Source organism: Amphibalanus amphitrite, unplaced genomic scaffold (assembly GCF_019059575.1).
Source record: "Amphibalanus amphitrite isolate SeventyFive unplaced genomic scaffold, NRLGWU_Aamphi_draft 001724F_arrow, whole genome shotgun sequence".
NCBI classification, from domain to species: domain Eukaryota; kingdom Metazoa; phylum Arthropoda; class Thecostraca; order Balanomorpha; family Balanidae; genus Amphibalanus; species Amphibalanus amphitrite.
Window position 1 is genome coordinate 29,597 of NW_024883217.1, and position 17,828 is coordinate 47,424.

General features: G+C 49.1%; 1 protein-coding gene across 1 annotated transcript in view; it reads left to right on the plus strand.

Moving 5' to 3' along the window:
- Window positions 1–17,828, plus strand: part of LOC122374841 (potassium voltage-gated channel protein eag-like) — a 48,525-nt gene that overhangs the window by 26,055 nt on the left and 4,642 nt on the right. Inside the window, exons 6-9 of the mRNA XM_043353847.1 lie at window positions 3,689–3,891; window positions 5,171–5,391; window positions 8,993–9,192; window positions 11,732–11,984. Of these exons, the coding sequence (XP_043209782.1) occupies window positions 3,689–3,891; window positions 5,171–5,391; window positions 8,993–9,192; window positions 11,732–11,984 (877 nt within the window). The remainder of the gene's footprint in view (window positions 1–3,688; window positions 3,892–5,170; window positions 5,392–8,992; window positions 9,193–11,731; window positions 11,985–17,828) is intronic.

Genomic DNA, 17,828 nt, shown 5'->3' on the forward strand with positions numbered 1-17,828 from the left:
AACACAGCCCACATGACGGTTGAGGTATCTTGGCGAGCTCTATTTGATGTTAGTCGCTAACAACTTTCAGGTGAGTACCAGTAATGTCGTTTGGCGTGAAAATGTAAACCGAACAATCCTTCCATCAACTACCCAGAATGACCCAGAAAAAAAACACTTATCATGGAGGAAGCCAAATATAAGTGCCAGACAATTTACGTGAGATTAATCGAAATTTGTCCACAAGGCTTGCTTTGCTTGACGGCAGCTGTTTTCTCAGTATTCTCAAAAAAGGAACAGGCGAGGCTCCCGAAAAAACGACAGTTATTGTGCACTTGCAGTATGGGCGATTATGTGGTATGCGATTATGGGCGGTATTGTGCTTTCCAGCGCGCTTACCTACGTTCTGGGATCGCGACTGTTCCGCATGACACTCAAGTACTGCGGTACAGTCTACCTTCCAGTCGAGCGCCGCGTACCGCTGCGCTGCGTCGGGTGGCGTTGTGCCAGATGATAGCTTTTTTAATTGAATTGCAAAAAAGTATAAATAATTACAGTTTTTTTTATTTAGCATGTGAAGAAATACGGCAAACCTTTCAAATTAATACAATAATAGAACGCTTAACCTTGCGATACGTCGGCGGGTGCTGCTCGAATGGCACTCTCTTTCTCAGTCAGTGAGAGTGACGGAGGCTGTGGCGTATAGGCCATCACGTCTGGTCAGGCCGACACGGCGGTATTGATCTGTTTTGCCAAATGAATCCACTGCGCCGGCATTCGTCACGCCATGCGGTCATCTGCCGGGCCATATCTACCCGCGCCTGATTACACGTTCACGGACACGTGACCGGGGTCGTCCGCCGCGCCGGTGACCGCGCTATCGTGGACATATATTCAGGAGGATGGGCTGTAAAAGGACACTGGCTCTCAGATGGTTTTGTAGTTAATTTTGGCTCATTTTTGCTAGTGTAGCTGTGGGTTAACTTGGTTTTCTGTGAGAACCCTACTCAGCTACATAAGTGTAACCTGTGGGGGCCGGAGAGATATCTTTTAGAAGGAAGATACTAATACAATATTTTAGTTCTTGATTTGTTCCGATAGGTTTTAAGTATCGCTGGGAAGGTGTGCTTGTGTACACCTCATTGCAGAATCTCGACTATTTTAAAGCACATTTCTCAAACCCTCTTCCACTCTTCTCCGCTTGATTTGCCATTGGATTCAATATTCATGTTCTAAATACAAACATTGAACACTCCTCGGTTAATTCGTTGATCAAGATCAGAACACATTTGCAGTCGCTATAATTGCGTGCTTCAGCGTCGGTTCTCTAATCCCACATGGGAGTGACTGTCTTTCTGTCCGGCTGTGATTGCTCCGTGGCAGTAACCCGCTGACCCTGACGTCCGTACCCTCTGCTTCTGTCATAGCGTGTCACCATTCCTGGGACAGCCAACGCCCGTCAGGGTCACTCCAGGACCGGACTCGGGCTCGCTCCGCCCGCTACCGTCCTTGGACAGGGTGCATGCACGGACGAATAATCAGTAAAGTGCACCCGCGGCTGCGTCACTGGATATTACCGCCGGTCTTTCTGCAGATTTCGGCCGAGAAGGGAGGGCGGGGCGACCCGGGCTGGATAGGTTCCCCGAGCCATTAGGTGGGTCGGGTGGCTCGTTACACAATCGGGGACCGTTGTGTCGTGTCATGAAGACCGTCACGGTAATGGTAACGGCGTCACGGTAACGATAACGGACGCTCGCGACAGCATTAGCGTTATTAGCGCGACCCCCAGCGCCAGATTTGGGCTGGAACTGCAGGACGCGCCAGACTCTCATATTCCTTTATGGGACAACTTTTTGCATTCCATGGCGGACTGTACGAAAATATCGTCGGCAAAATTAAATCGTAGCAGCTCTATGGGTGCGTCTGGCTTGACATCCATTCCATAATAAGCTACCCCATATAGTTATTTACACACACAGACGCCAGAAATAGTGACCGACTGGCCAGCCTGTGTTCGGCAAAACGTCGCCACACCGCGGACCTTACATCTGTTTTATCGGTCTCAGCCGCCCTGGGATAGACTCAGCTGCCAACCCAGCTCAGCCAATGTCCTATTCTTGACGCCCAACCAAAGGGCTCTATTCATAGATTGACCGATTGGCTTCCGAGTATGACAGCTCCTGATAGGTAATACAGATATACAGCCGGCTAATGTCACCGAAAATACCCACCGGACATGAAGAGCTATCTACAAATGGCTAGAGGACCACCAAATTTGCTGAGGTGGATTTTTGTTGATGGCTTGGCCTAAATGAACTGTCAGTTATTGAATTGTTTTCGGTAGAATATATGTTCAGTAGTTATTTGCCCATTCCAAACTACCAGAAACTAACATTTTTGAGGATATCCCATGTAAGCTATCCTTGCCTATAGTTGCCTGTCATATTTACATGTAGGTAGGCAAATTCGTTTAAATGCATACAAGAATATAGCTCTTGTTTTATTTCTGGAACGCTACTGTCGCTAGGGCTGACAACAAAACAAGTCTGTCGTTTGACGGTGCAATTATGTCCGAGACACATGATAGGCACTCAGGCAATGCGCAATGCTGGTCAATTACTTATGTACAGCACATCATGTAAGGCACATAACCAACACAAAAAGCACAGAGTTCTTTGACCTCGGCAGTGACGCACTGGTTTCCTTGTAACGTCAGCAGCATTATGTTTCTTATGCGTGATGAGGGATATAGATATTGCCGATTCCATGGCACACACAAGTAATAGCTTCTGTGGTCTAGAATTGGTCGGGCTGGAGTCTGCTAGACAGTCTTACCAATTGTTGTAGCCAGTATTTCCACTGTTTGGTAACATCCATAAGCTTACCGGTTTTGACAATTTCATGAAATGAGTTTCATTATCTGTGAATGCTATTTTCTGTGCCTAAACTTTTCAAGTCAAATAAAGCAACTCCTTATGTGAGCTGCAACAATGTCTGTTGGACGCTCTATGAATCTGGTCTCGACAGTTCTTTGCCATTCTTGACCCTTGACAGTCCTTTGCCATTCTCTTCACAGTATTGACACGCTGATGACCTGACCTGATCCTTTTTATGTCCCCAGGGTATCGGCAGCGTGTTGATACTTGCGTCTCATCACTACACCCCATAGCAGTCCTTCACGTGAACTTCCCTCCCCATCCTCTAGATATCGGAAGCCTCTCCATTTGCAAAGGATATCCTTCCCTTCTTCCCTCCGGGAAGGACCCTTCCCTTGGTTACCCTTCCCTCCGGGTAACGGCAGTTTCACATGACCCTCTTCTCTCCACCCTCATGACCCCCAGGGTATATCGGCAGCCTGTTCACAAGCCCCTCCCCCTCCCTCAGAGCTTCAGCAGCCTCTTTACATGACTCTCCCCAGTCCCCACCCTCATGAACCCCGGGGTATCGGCAGCCTGTTCAAATACCCCTCCCTCTCCTCATGATAATAGCAGCCTCTTTACATGACTCTACCCACCCTCATGACCCCCAGGGTATCGGCAGCCTGTCCAGATGTTCTTCCACTTCCTTCAGGATATTTGCAGCCTCTTTACATGACTCTACCCACCCTCATGACCCCCAGGGTATCGGCAGCCTGTCCAGATGTTCTTCCACTTCCTTCAGGATATTTGCAGCCTCTTTACATGACTCTCCCCACATTTATGACCCCCAGGGTATCGGCAGCCTCTTCAGCGCGCTGAAGGTGGTCCGTCTGCTGCGGCTGGGCCGCGTGGTCCGCAAGTTGGACCGCTACCTCGAGTACGGCGCCGCCATGCTCATCCTGCTGCTGTGCTTCTACATGCTAGTGGCTCACTGGCTGGCCTGCATCTGGTACAGCATCGGCCTCTCGGATGCCGATAATGGAGTCACATACAGGTGAGGAGAGTCGACGGTGGGATAATGAAGGTTGAGACTTAAGAGAGTCGACGATGAGGTCAATGAAGGCGGGGAGAGTTGACGACGGGATGACTCTCGGGTCGGCGTTGGTCATCTACTCACAAACACACACCCACATCGAAGGCCGGAGCCGCGCCGGTCAGCAGCGACGTCGTGCTCAGTGAACCGACTGCCGCGGAATGTGTGTAGATATCATGTAGATCTCACGACACGGCCGATGTGTAGCGAAGCTGCTTATGCCATTCCATGGTTTCAATGCATGACAGCTTTATTGGTAAATCCCTTGACAGTCTGTCACTTTTCTGGTTCTGCCTTGTTGTCAGCTGAGCGAATGAGATGGTGTGTTTGTATTTTGTATCAATATGCAAGTCAGAATTATCTAAAGGATACTAATTGATAATCAAATCACATTGGCTCTTTAAAGTTCTTGTTGCATGTGTTGCCCCTTCATACGTAACTCTGGTGTATTTAGATCACGTCACGACTATCCACATACTAAATTTCGGCCGTAACCATTGTTTGTTTGATGAGCCAAAGCTGTGTCGTAATTAGATACCGCGGCGACTTAGCGATGCAGCTGTATGGTAGCTTCGGTTCCTTTGTCAGCTAGCTCGTCCTTTGCTTTGATAGACCTCCCGCCCTGATATAGCGGGCAGGCTAGGCCACGGAGCGCGTGGTCGTGTAGAACAATGTTTACTTAGTGGAATGTTCTTTTTGTCTGCACGTGGGGTTTATTTGCGCGCAGTGGTGGCTGATTTCAACAGTGGCATTCTGATTTGCATTCTGATTTTGAATCTGGAAAAGCTCTGAGGTAGATGCAAAATGTGTAGCTGTGGTGAAATAATGCCACATTCCGGGTGTTTTATTCACACATATCTTTGGGACAGAGCAAAGTTTCCTTTGGACTTTCTTCAAGCATATAAATGAGGGAATCTCTTTGGCTGTCCTTGAAGGCTGCTCCGGAATCCACCACCACGGTTGCATTGAGCAATGCGCATATTTTTACGAAGAGAATTAGAACGATCTTAGTGTTTCAAGTGTAATAATTTTACTGTATTTGTGAAATAATGAGTTTTTTCATTCTTTAGACGTTTACAAGCTTTTATGTATTGGCTTAATGTTTAGCATGCACCTTTTAAATCATATCGAGGTGACATTAAACAGAACAGAGCACGCGAATGGATAAACATCCCTCACCGTGTCTCGGCCGCGAGGTTGCCGACCCCCCGTGTGACCGTCCGTCCTGCGCCGTCCGCAGCTGGCTGTGGAAACTGGGCAACATCACCCAGACGCCCTATTCGTACCTGTGGTCCAACGAGACCATGTCACCGATCCTGGTCGGTGGTCCCTCCAGGAAGACCATGTACGTGACGTCACTCTACTTCACCATGACGTGTATGACCAGCGTCGGCTTCGGCAACGTGGCCGCCGAGACGGACAACGAGAAGATCTTCACCATCTGTATGATGATCATTGCAGGTGAGTGGGCGGACAGACAGCGACTGAAGGAGATGATTTGAGAAAGAGAATAGCTGTTTTTGGGGTGTACGTGGGATGGTATCGAACATTTACCTCACCCAAACAGTTGGAAAATTGTCTTGTCTTGTGTGGAGGAAAATTGTCGCAATGCCAGGAGTGTTCCAGAACTGTCCAAACACACATCAGTGCATATCATGCTGTCATATATTTCACGTTGCAACACACATTGAAACTGGTTTGAAGAATTAAATGGTGATCTCCTTTCATCCCTCAGCTCTAACACCGGAATGCTGACAACACCATCTGACGTTTTATGAGCTTTTTATGAGTCTTTCTCATAAATACTGACGAAATGTGTTATCAATGTCGCTAGATTGAACATCCGCATTGCGGCAAAATTTAACAATTGAAATAATTCGTGGAAAACCTTGTCAAGTATGAATATAAATATGAAAATGTTTTGCGCTTTACGGTTAACCAACTCCCACGGCTTATCTCGTGTTCCTCGTTATGTACGACCTCGTGTGCGCCCGGGGTCACTTATGTCGGCGGTGACGGGACAAACGACCTCCAGCACAATCTATAGTGGGTTAATTCGGCTGTCGTATCGTCGGCTGACCCACCGTCGATGGTGTACCTCAGCGGACCGCTGTGCGTCTCTGCAGCCACCTCGAGTGGCCAGTGAGTCCCGCCAGTGTCGTGATCAAATCCCAGCACGAACGGCGCTTACTGAACGGAGGAGCGGTCTTCCTGTTCATTGTCTCAGGACTGTCCATCGTAGGGGTCCCTCTGCGTTAGCACAGACAGCTCGTAACTCGACGGAACTCCCCCTGCATCCACAGGCTCTCCTCATCTCTCTCGCCAACGTTTAATTGTGCTTGCACTCTACAGGTTGTCATCTTCCGTAAAATGCTTACCTTATGAACTTCGTTTCTGACTTATGAAGGTTTCTCTTACAACTTGAGACTTTTGCCAAATCGTCTGTAAGCTTGACATAACTTCAATGTTGAAGCTTTTAAACTTGTTGATGATAACATCGCTATTCGCGTTTCCGTCCGGTTTTTACTGTCCTTTTCAACGGTGCAGAGATGTAGCAGTGAGTGTGTCAATATCCGGTCTCCAGGCAGTCAATTCGCTTCACTTCGTACACACGGCTGCTCTGTCTGAATTGACTCAGTGTGTGCTTGGTCCAGCCATACAACTAAGGTCGGTTGATATGGTCTTTTAACACTTAAATGTGTTCGAAGCATATGGTGTGGTCGGCCGACAAGCAACAAGAACTACCACGCGCCGAGCAGAGTTCTTATCGCTTTAGTCGGCCTGTTTTAGTTGGATTAGGTTTCTTTTGAATCGATCAAGTGTCGGAATAAATCAACTCGGAATTAAAAGCTGCTGATAGCGTGGAGCTTACGAGTTGTGAGGAATTGTCTTTTCGTTTTTGCTACGAAATCACCACAGTCCTTCTTTCTTATTGGCAATGGAAATGGAAGGTGAGACCATGTCAATTAGGTACTATTCAGGTAAATTACATAGACAGTCAACGTTGCGTTCTTTGAGATGTTTGAACATGCGGGATGCAAGTGCAACGAATGAAAGTGTTATATTGCATAATACAAAAATGGTGCGAGATTTCTTGCTAAAATTGGATCTGCGCATAATTTGAAATATAGCCTGCTTCGTAATATTCACAGAGCTATTTGCCTTCCTCGGCCGCCTTATTACCTGCAAAATAAGACCAAACACACTCGGCGCACTGCGGCTCACATGCAGGAAGACGCGGCGGCAATATCCCGGCGAGGGAGGACAATCTGGTTAAGAGCCGAGCCCCGAGGCCGCTGTCGTCGCTGCAGTGGCCGGCTCATTTCGTCAGATGAGGCTCCTGACACCGCGCTGCTGACTGATCGTATACTGGGGCTTCCTCCGCGCTCGCTACCGCTTCTGCGCCGTCCGCGCGGGGCTATCGTAGCGGCGTGGACTTGGATGGGGAGGGGGACTGTGTCAACCTGGCTGCAATCTAGGTGGAGGATAATAAGACTTAATTAGCTGCATGGACGATAGTGGTGGGCGGCTGGGTCGGGCGTGCAAAATCGTGGGGTTGGTGGGAGTGGAAATGGGTTGCAGTTCGAGGATGGTGGAGGCCGGCTGTGGTACCGATATGTGGTAGGTAGGCATGTGGTGGCGGGGTATTGCTGAGCGGCGATATGACGCAGATAGGTATATATGTCGGTGATAGGCAGCCTGCGGGGGCGTAATCTGTTGGCATCACTCTGCAGTATTCAGGCCGATCGGCTGTCGGCGGGCGCGGCTGCACCTGGCCGGGGTCGGCGATAATTTGGAGAGCACGCCACTGGCTCTGTCAGTGGCGGCCCATAAAGCGGCCACGGTCGTAGCGGCCATCGATTCGAGCCGTCCCCGACGAACGGATCGAAGCACCGGCCAGGACCGCCCCGAAGCCCCGAAGGTGCGCCCACTCCGCCGCCGCCCCTGCCCAGTGGCCTTTCACCCCACCAGAACCTTATGAGGCTCGGCCGACCGGCTAACCCCGGCTCAAACCGGTTTTACAATATTCACGGTCATCGAAGCAGGGAATTTGAGAAGACTGAGAATAGACCCATGCGTCCGTTATGAACGGTACATTTGGAACGTTACGTAGATAGATTGATTGATGAGATATCTTCACTACTAAGCATTTGCCGAGAGTCGGGAGAGGGGTATAAGGCTATGTCGTGGGCGTGTATCAGCATACCTGTTTATAGTCACCGTGCCTAAAGCAAGGCCCAAAGAGCCCATGCTCTCTGACCAAGAGTTTCGATATTCGCACGTTACGCTTCTTACGACTAGCCCCAGGCAATAGGTACATATACCTACACTGAAAAAAATCGTTTCATTGTCCCCAATTTGCCCAGCTTGACGCGTCATCAACAAAATGACCCATCACGAACATTCGAGTCATCGTCACTATTGTGCGCGACGTCAATCCGCCTCTGTGTGACGTCATATCGGCCATACGTCACGCCATGGGTGGGCGGGAGTGCCTGTTTGCCCGGCTCGTTGGACGCAGTATCCGCTATTGACCGGGCTGGCCGTGACGACTGTTTGCTCAGAGCGGGACGCACGGCCGCTCGCCGTCGGCCACTTTACCCCATCCTCTCTGGACGGTCGTGGCCCGGGCTGGGCCGTATTGTGCTGCCGGAGAGCGACCCATGTGGATCGGCACGCGCGGCGGCACCTCCTTCCGCAGAGCAGCCGGGGCGGGTGCGTCGTCCGGTCGGCGCGGATACTGCGGCGATCAGTCGTGCTTCCGGCGGGGATGCTTGGAGAGAGAGAGAGAGAGAGAGAGAGAGAGAGAGAGAGAGAGAGAGAGAGAGAGAGAGAGAGAGAGAGAGAGAGAGAGAGAGAGAGAGAGAGAGAGAGAGAGAGAGAGAGAGAGAGAGAGAGAGAGAGAAATGAGCGATCTCCGTTGATCACTGGCCTTTCTCTCTTTCTTTCTCCCTCTTTCTCTATCTGTGTATCTCTGTCCTCAGCACTCCGTCGATTCTTATTTTCCCTCTCTTGCTCTACCCTCATGCCAACCTCTGACCCCTCTCGTTTTGTCCCGCAGCGCTGCTGTACGCTACCATCTTCGGTCACGTGACGACCATCATCCAGCAGATGACCTCGGCCACGGCCAAGTACCACGACATGCTCAACAACGTGCGCGAGTTTATGAAGCTGCACGAGGTGCCCAAGGCGCTCTCGGAACGCGTCATGGACTACGTCGTTAGCACGTGGGCCATGACCAAGGGCATTGACACGGATAAGGTAGAAAACGAGGCGAGTGTATGACTCCGTTCCGGCGGCGGCACCAGGCGGGGTAACGTGAAGCGGCCAGCCGGGAACACCGACGGACGAGACGCTCTGGGCCGGCGTGTCCCAGTGCTGGTCAGTGTCAGCTGCCGAGCGAGACTGGCGAGTGCCGAGGCCACCCCAGGGCCCAGAGTGATGAATTCTTGAGGCATCTCATGACCTCTGAGTCTCATGCAATAAGCTCCCCAGCGGTGGCGGGTGACCTTTTTGCTCTGCTATTCCTCTCGCTCCGTGGCCGGCCGGCCAGCGCCCCTGAGTCCGCCCTCGCATGTTTCAGGGCGGGCACCGGGGCAGGGGCTCACGCTCGACCGCCTCCAAAAGCGGAGGACGAGCCGACAGAGACGTAACCATGAGGTCTCGTCTCATCGGAGAAGTCTCATTGTCGCTGTTCCCGCGGGCTTCAGCGAAATTATTTCGATACGACTTACCTCTCGATTACAGTATTTCTACTGTTTTGCAACCCTTTCTCACATGGCTTGCGCTATGACTTGATTTTCCGTTTATCCCCAGCTTTTCTGCACCTGCCCTTTGCGTTCGATACCGTGGCCCTTGGCGAGTAAGGATGGTCGTGCAAACGAATGGTAAGCAAACTGAAGGCAGGCTTTCGCGCAATCAAACACTGACAAGCCATTTTCTATGACGAAAAAGAGGACAATTAAAGAGCTCGAACATCTCTTCATAATATTGTCTGTCGCCTTCCTGAACATTATTTGATATCTTCATTTATGTTTTATTATGTGTTGAAAATGATATACTTTATCCGAATCATAAAAAACGAGATCCCGATTTTTCGTTCGCCGTCATCTATCGACTTACCATTTTATTTTTAATCAAACATATGAATGAAGAGTATTTTTTCCACTATCAAGTGCATTTATTAAAACGAATTTAACCTATCCTGGTGCTTCGACGCGGAACGATATGTGCACTTGTGTGTACCTCAATGTCTTTCATGTTGGATGTTCTCTTCCTTGATCTATTGCAGCTCAGACCTTTCGGACGGTTACTGTGTAGATGTTGCACTTATATTTGCATCAGCCTTCTGTATCAGAGACCTTCGCAGAAGCGTAGTTGTTTCAGCTAGACTTAACAAAGGTCCAATCTCATACGGCCTTGGGTCCAATATTTGATCAAAGCATCATGCCGCTGAATATGCATTACAGGGATGCATTGTTGAATTTGTGAGGGTTGAAACGAAATGCGTCTGATCTCTTTAATTTTCTTCGTATAGATCTTCACGAAAAAAGGGGCACGTTACGGTTGACAAAACATTAATTGCATAAACATTAAACATTTAACAAAAAGTGTGCCCAGTTTCTAGGACATGTAGCCCGGTTGACAAGAAAATAAACTTCTTAGTATTTGCGGAAATGATGAGAGGGGTAATCGCGGTCGCTGCGGGCCATTGTACGAACTAACGCCCTTTAATCTGCTTTTCTATGGCCACGTTAATTGTTTTGCATGCGCATGGACGCACATTTTGTCGAAACACATTTCGTACCTAATGAAAACTTAATTAACATGCACTATGTTTTTGATCGGATCAAACCCGTACATACTTCCTTATGTACGGGAACTTTAAGGAAAAACTTCTCAGCAGCGGGCAGGGGGGTACCCAATGAAAAAATTAGTTCAACTCACAAGTACATAAATTTGTATCTAATTGTATGTATAGGCATAATTAAGGAACTCTATGTACCTACATACTTATCTGGCAACTGCTTTCAGTCTAAAATCTAATGCGCTTTTCCAATCTTATCCAGTCTTCCATTTAATATCGCTGATATTTGTTTTCTGAGCTTTTTTTAGATTATATTTTCACTTTCACTTTCACTTTCACTATTTATAATATTTCGCAACATGGAACTTACAAAATACTCCTTATAATTTGTACGCACCGTGGCACGCACCTGAATGTCTTTTTTGGAATCCCTTGCAGCAAGAGGTCACTGATAGAAATAATCTGTGTTTTACCGTTTTGGCATGACAACAGCATTGCATAACTATATGTAGAAGTCGTGTCGGCCTTGATTGCTTGAGCTGTTGTTGAGCTTGAAATATTGAATCGTTTTTGTTGCGCACGCAGGCTGGCTTGTATTTGTCCACCGTTTGTGTCGTGGAGACTGCATGGACGGATGATGCTCATTTGGTAAGCTGTGGCATGCGTTGAGAACTTGAGACCTGTAAATCTACCTATGTGCCTGTTAATAATGCCATTTGAGGTATCTTTTTTGAACATTTGCTGACATTCTATCCAGAGATATTTATTGCCGATTTACGTTTTATAGAATTTTGTCTTTGACTTAAATGCTCTCTACAAGTTATGAAACCATTATTTTTTTTTATAAAAGCTTAGCACATATTTCTGACGTCTGTACCTACATTGCTGAATGACAAATGATAACTTTTACCAGGAAGGATAATTAGGCATGGTTTGGTCGTAACAAAGCATTAATTCCTTCGCCAGCTGAACATTAACTTCCCCTTTCTTCAGGTTCTCAACTACTGTCCAAAAGACATGCGGGCAGACATATGCGTCCACCTGAACCGTAAGGTGTTCAACGAGCACCCGGCGTTCCGCCTGGCCTCTGACGGCTGCCTGAGGGCGCTGGCCGTCCACTTCACCATGTCGCACAGCGCTCCGGGCGACATGCTCTTCCACACGGGCGAGAGCATCGACACGCTGTGCTACATCGTCTCCGGGTCGCTGGAGGTCATCCAGGATGACGAGGTGGTGGCCATCTTGGGTGAGTAGCCGGTGAAAGAGAAACGGCTGACACCAATTGAGTATTGTTAAACCTAAACGTAGTTTTTCCAGCTCATCACTTTTTATGGTATCAAAAGTGTAATAGGTAAGGTGTTCAATGTTATGCTAAATGAACTGGACACAAATGAGTGACTGATTGATGGAGCCGAGCACTTGAGCATACTGATTCGTGCTCTCAAGTGATGACATTTTTTTACATAAATCGTAAATATTCTTTAAAAAATAATGATAATAGAATAACTGCTCACTTCGCAGCAGTAGCTTTGCAAAAGAACGAAGCGAAGCATCAGTCGACAGACCGCTTCACGTCAAGTGCCACTGAGCTGTGAAGGGCTAACCAGCAAGCTCATCCAAAGCCACTTTTCTCCGACTGCACATCTCGCCAGTAAAATGGTCGTGGATTCTTGTCAGACCCACTTTAAATGGGATGGATTGAGCTCACGGCTGCGCTACAGTTGAAGAGCACCACATATTATTTCGGGACGGAGAGGAGAATGCGCGTTACGCACAGGACTGGGGCATATAGAGACTTCCCGTCCACGCAAATAGGCTAAAGAACACCAAGCCCATCTTTCCAGCAGGCTAGGTGAACCGTGCGCTCGATTGGTCATTGAGTATAAATTATTTCAACTCCCAATAATCATTAGATATTGATACCCATTGATTTGTATTTACATCCCTCGAACATTGAGTGCCCAATCGTTCCTTAATCTTTATCCGTCGACTGTCTTCCGTGGAATAGTCATACGCGCGGTGAAAACCACAGTACAATCACGCAAGGCGCTAAATCCCTGCATCTTCTAGAGGACTCTATAGCAAGGTTGGAGGCCCCTTCCGACTCTCGCTTGTGTCAGACTCAGTCCCGCCGCCGCGACGTTTAGCACTTATTCGAGTGTGTCGGCGGCTACAGCAGGCTCCTTGACACCAACCCCACGCGCCTCTGGATCCAAGAGAGCGATAAATTGGGCGAAAAGGGCCATTTGCCTCGAAAGGCTATAATTTTTGTCGTTATTTGTGGTGTTTGGTGCTCATTAGCGAAGAAAAGCGGGCGGCCGCTAGGATACGAAATCCCTATGTGGGATGGATGGATGGAAATTCACCATTCGAAAATGCGGTATTCGAACGAACTGAGCGTCAACAGGAGTACGTAAAAAATCACTTTTAGTTTACGTACTTTTCCACTAAAAGATTGATTGAAGGTAATTTGACGAGCGAGCAAAATAAAATCGTTTCGAATTTTCTATACCTTCTTGAATAATCGATCGAAAGTTGATGTGAGCTTACCCAGGTATTTCTCAGTATGTGAGTTCGCTCGCAAAGTGTGCCAAAATAGACCTGACGACCTGAGGCGTCGGCAGCGCTTGCAGCGTTGCATGTCAAACAGGCACGCCTCGTTATGGATTAGAGCGATTACATCGGCCATCGAGGCACCGACCCGCGCTGGGCCCACGATAATAAAGACTCCTCCATCAGTCTTGTGAAGTTGCAGCCATTGGAAACATTACGAGCAGCAAGTGCACGTCTGCTTTACATGGGATAACTTCCGTATTCGCGCGGATTTAAGTCGATCGTTTTACTCAAAAGTACGACTATAATAGCAATATAGAGCTAGAAGCAATGGTCAAAGGACAAAGCGATGCAACACTTCGATACCGTTTGGGCTCAGTTTAGCATTGATCCGTTCTTCCTTCTGCCGCTTTGGCTGGTATTAAATCTTTATTGATTTGTGGGAATAATGCTATTCTCCGGTACTGCTCATTTCAATAATCTAGCGCACTTTTGGTTGACTTTCCTAGCCTACAAGTTTCATACGCTCCCATTCGGGCAGCGTTTCGTGGCGTCTTAGAGCATAATTATGCAACACATTAGACGGAACTTTACATAATGGTCATTCTAGCGGCGAGTCTCTGTAGCGTGTCATCCATCACAACTCATTATGAATAAGTTTGCATACTCATGCTCCTCAATTCAGCAGTATCGCCGGTATAATGATGCACGTAAAAATGGATTTTAATCCATTGTGCTCCCATTCCCAATGCTGTTTGCAGAAAAGGTTGTTTCGACCACTGTATATCCTTTATAAATTTGGAATGGCTTGTGTGTCCCTGCTCACTAAAGGTGTGCTACGAACGTCGCTCGGCTTATTTTCGCTTCATCCCGGTCGACCTTGAAGAAATGCTTCCACACCGTCACCTGAATAATTTGTTGCATTTCCGAGTCGACTTTCGAGGCGCCAAACTTGACCCAAATTGGCGCCTTGTTTGTTTCCCGGCTCCCCGATCGATCTGGTGTGTGTGGGGGGGGGGGGGTAGCGTCCCGCCGCGCCGCGCCGCCTGGGGAAGGGGTCACGGTCGCCAGCCTCCCCTCCTTCCCCTCAGTGGCGGCGGAAGGTAATTTTGGATGGGGGTGCAAAGTTTTCTGAAGGGGCCCCTCTGGAAGTTTTGGGCCCCCTTCAGTTTTTTTGGGGTGATTTTTATTGATTTATGAAAAACGAAGAGTTCGGAAAACTCTCCCCATACGCACAAGTTCTGTAAAAGGTTTAAAATTGCAGTGTACCTACCTGTCTCAAATAATGAAAGCATAAAGAAGCAAATGCAGCTAGTTTTTATCGGCTAATCTTTTAGTCTAGTCACCACCCGCAGCGTCTCAAACCACTTTTTCTGGATCCGCAGTGGACCATTGAGGGCTCTACGAGACCGTTCCAAGAAGACCGTGTTTAGAAGCCCCTTGGAAACCGACCACATAGAGACTCCTCCAGAGACCTACATGACTCCCCAGACTGAATGAGCCCTCCGATCAGGGTCGGTCCCTTGAAAGTTGCTGAAAGGTTTCAGAAGGCAGTATAGGCTCGAAAGTCTTTTGAGGGCTCTCAGAAACCGGCATCCGACCCCAAAAAAGCCTGTATATGGAGGCCCTCCAAAGCCGGGATGGAGGCCACAGGAGCCGATGTTTAGCCTAAAGAGCTGGTATGGAGGACTGAATAGAGGAAAGGGGTCTCAGTGGGGCCTTCAGGGGCAAGCGTTTGAGCCCCAAAAGTATGTGTGGGGTCTTAGAGGCAGGTAGACCCCTGGGGTAGGGTAACTGTGGGGAAAACGCACCCCTGGGTTAAACGCCTCCCCTAAAAAATCGTATTTCTTATCGACGGATAGGTGTTTTATCCTGTCTGTCAGAACAGCCAGCTGCTTGTTTACGTAGGTCTCTATTTCCGGTTCTGCGTCTTGAGGAGCAGCGTGGGTAGGTGCTGATGTTGGTTTTGGGTGTGGTTTTTGTTGTTTTTACAGAAGATTCCTAATATTTTGATGCCCTCTTTACATCACAAAACTTGCTATTGTGCACATCACTCAAAACTGCGTTTTATTGTCATTCTGTTGAATGTATTATGCTGCGGCGTTAGTGGCGCGTTTTTTGTCAATATTTTGTTGACCGGAAATGGAGTGGATGGGGCAAGACGCCTACTCGATGCATGGGGCAAGACGCCCCCAGTTTTCTGAAAGGGGGCGTTTTGCACGGTGGTGAGAGTGCAGGGTAGCGCCCTGTAAGTCGGGGCCGAAAAGGCCTCTCCCTGTCCTTTTTTGCTGATATATCCTAAACGACTGCAGATATCGTCACCAAACTTTCAGGACTCCTCTGGGCATCCATTTTACACATTGCAACAAAATTTTATTCCAAAGGCTATGGTAGGTTGACCACAAATGACGTCAGAATGACGTCAAGTTCTGCCATGTTCATCATTTTCTGTTGATGGATGGGGTGGGGGCGCTTTGCACATGGGTGTGGGCGTATTACCCAGGGTATGGGGCAAAACGCCCTTTTGTAAGGGTATGCGAAAACCTTTTTGGGGGGTTAAATACCACACGCAGGTGTCTTTTCTTGGTCTCAAAGCGTAGTAAAAAGAATGAGCTACATGATGGTGCCCAAAGGTTTAAGTAATCTGTGTTGGGTTGAGTGTCAGAAGGTTTCGCGCTTAAGGGGGGCGTTTTTGACCTATTCACCCTATGCACGGGGTCCCAGGAGCTCGCGTGTGAGCCCTAATATTCGGCTGGCGGCTACTAGAACCAGCATGGGGATTCTTAGAAGCCGCTTAGACCCACATTTCATGGGTCATGAGTCCCAAGAGTCGATGTAGGGGCCATAAAAGCCGGTGTAGGGCCCATGGCCCCATAAGTTCCGACATTGAGACTCTCAGAGGTCGGCGACGGGGCACCAAGAGCAGATAAAGTGCCTCAACAAGCCGACATGGGGCCTGAGAATCAGTGTGTAATTCCAGGAGCCTGCGTGAGCTCTCGGAGACCTTCGTATTTCGTAAGGTCCACAAAGGTCGTTGGATCCTCTGAATCTGAACTCTGCGGGACCCTCAGAGGCCAGCATGTCTCCTGGCACCTGCCTGCGTTGAGTTGAGACCCTCCGAGGCCGTCGTAGGGTTCTTCAGAGGCCAGCGTTGGCCCTTGAAACCTTCGTTAGGCCCTAGAAGCCGTCAAGAGGGCCCTCAGAGGTCAGCATGGCCCCTGGAGCCTGCCTGCGTCGAGGCCCTCAGAGGCCGTCGTGGGGCCCTCAGACGCCAGGCAGTGTGGGCCTTTGGAGCTTGCGTTGGGTCTTAGAGACCATCGTGAGGGCCCAGAGAGGTCGTCGTCAGGGCCCTCAGCCCCTCAGGGACCGTCCTGGGGTCCTCAGAAGTTGTTGTGAGGGCCTTTAGATGCCTTCGAGAGGATCATCAGAGGTCGTCATGAGGGTCCTTGGCCATATTGAGGGTCTTTATGGGCCGTCTGAAGCCAAATGGGCCCTCAGACTTGATTTGGGTCTAGGGCCGTCATAAGGGCCCTCAGAGACCGTCGTAGAGGCCCTCAGAGGCCAGTGGGGCCACTGGAGTCCTGTGGGACCCTCAGCGGTTGTCCTGAGGGCCCTTAGTGGTCGTTATAGGGCTCCAGGGGACAGAGTTCGTCGTGAGAGCCCTCAGAGATCATCGTAAGGGCCCTCAGAGGCCGTCATAGGGGCCCTCAGAGGCCAGCGTGGCCCCTGGAGTCTCTTTGGGGCCCTGGAGTCTCTGTGGGACCCTCAGCGGTCTTCATGAGGGCCCTTAGTGACCGTTATAGGGCCCCGGGGGACAAAGCCCTCAAGTGGGAGCCCTCAGAGATCGTCATAAAAGGGCCCTCTGAGGCCATCGTGGGGCCCTCAGATGCCGCGTGGAGCACCAAACGCGGCTCGGGACACTTCTAGCCGGTGTGGGGGCCCCAAAGACTAGCATGGGGCGTTCCTGACCATAATGGGACATCCCGGATGATTCCACATCAGTGTTCGTTTCCCGATCACTGGTTTTCAGGAGAAATGTATTGGATGGTGCGACGGGCCCCTTGTACGGATTTTGGGGGTGCAAAAAGATATGTTTGCACCCCCATGTTTTTCGATGGGGGTGCAGCTGCACCCCCTGCACCCCCTATTCCGCCGCCACTGCTTCCCCTCCCCGTCCCTGTTGGCGTGCCGCAGCCCATCTCAGCGGAATCAAACAGTGGCCGGTATTGACACAGAGGGTGGAACTTTTACACAAGGAGGCCATCAAGGACTTGGCACAGTTCTCCTCACACGCACACTATATTGGGTGTTTTATTAGTGGTCGGTCAATGTTCGCAAGTCAATGGATATGGTTTGTGTTGAATGAACCTCGAAGGAACGTTTCCTTATGACAAATGATGTGTATTTCAATTTCATTTAAGCGATAAGAAAGTACTTTGGTCATCTTCAGTTGTAAGCAATTTTATAGCACACATTTTATCCACGTCATCGCTTTCATAACTATCAACTTTTTCTCTAATAAACCATCTTGAAAGCG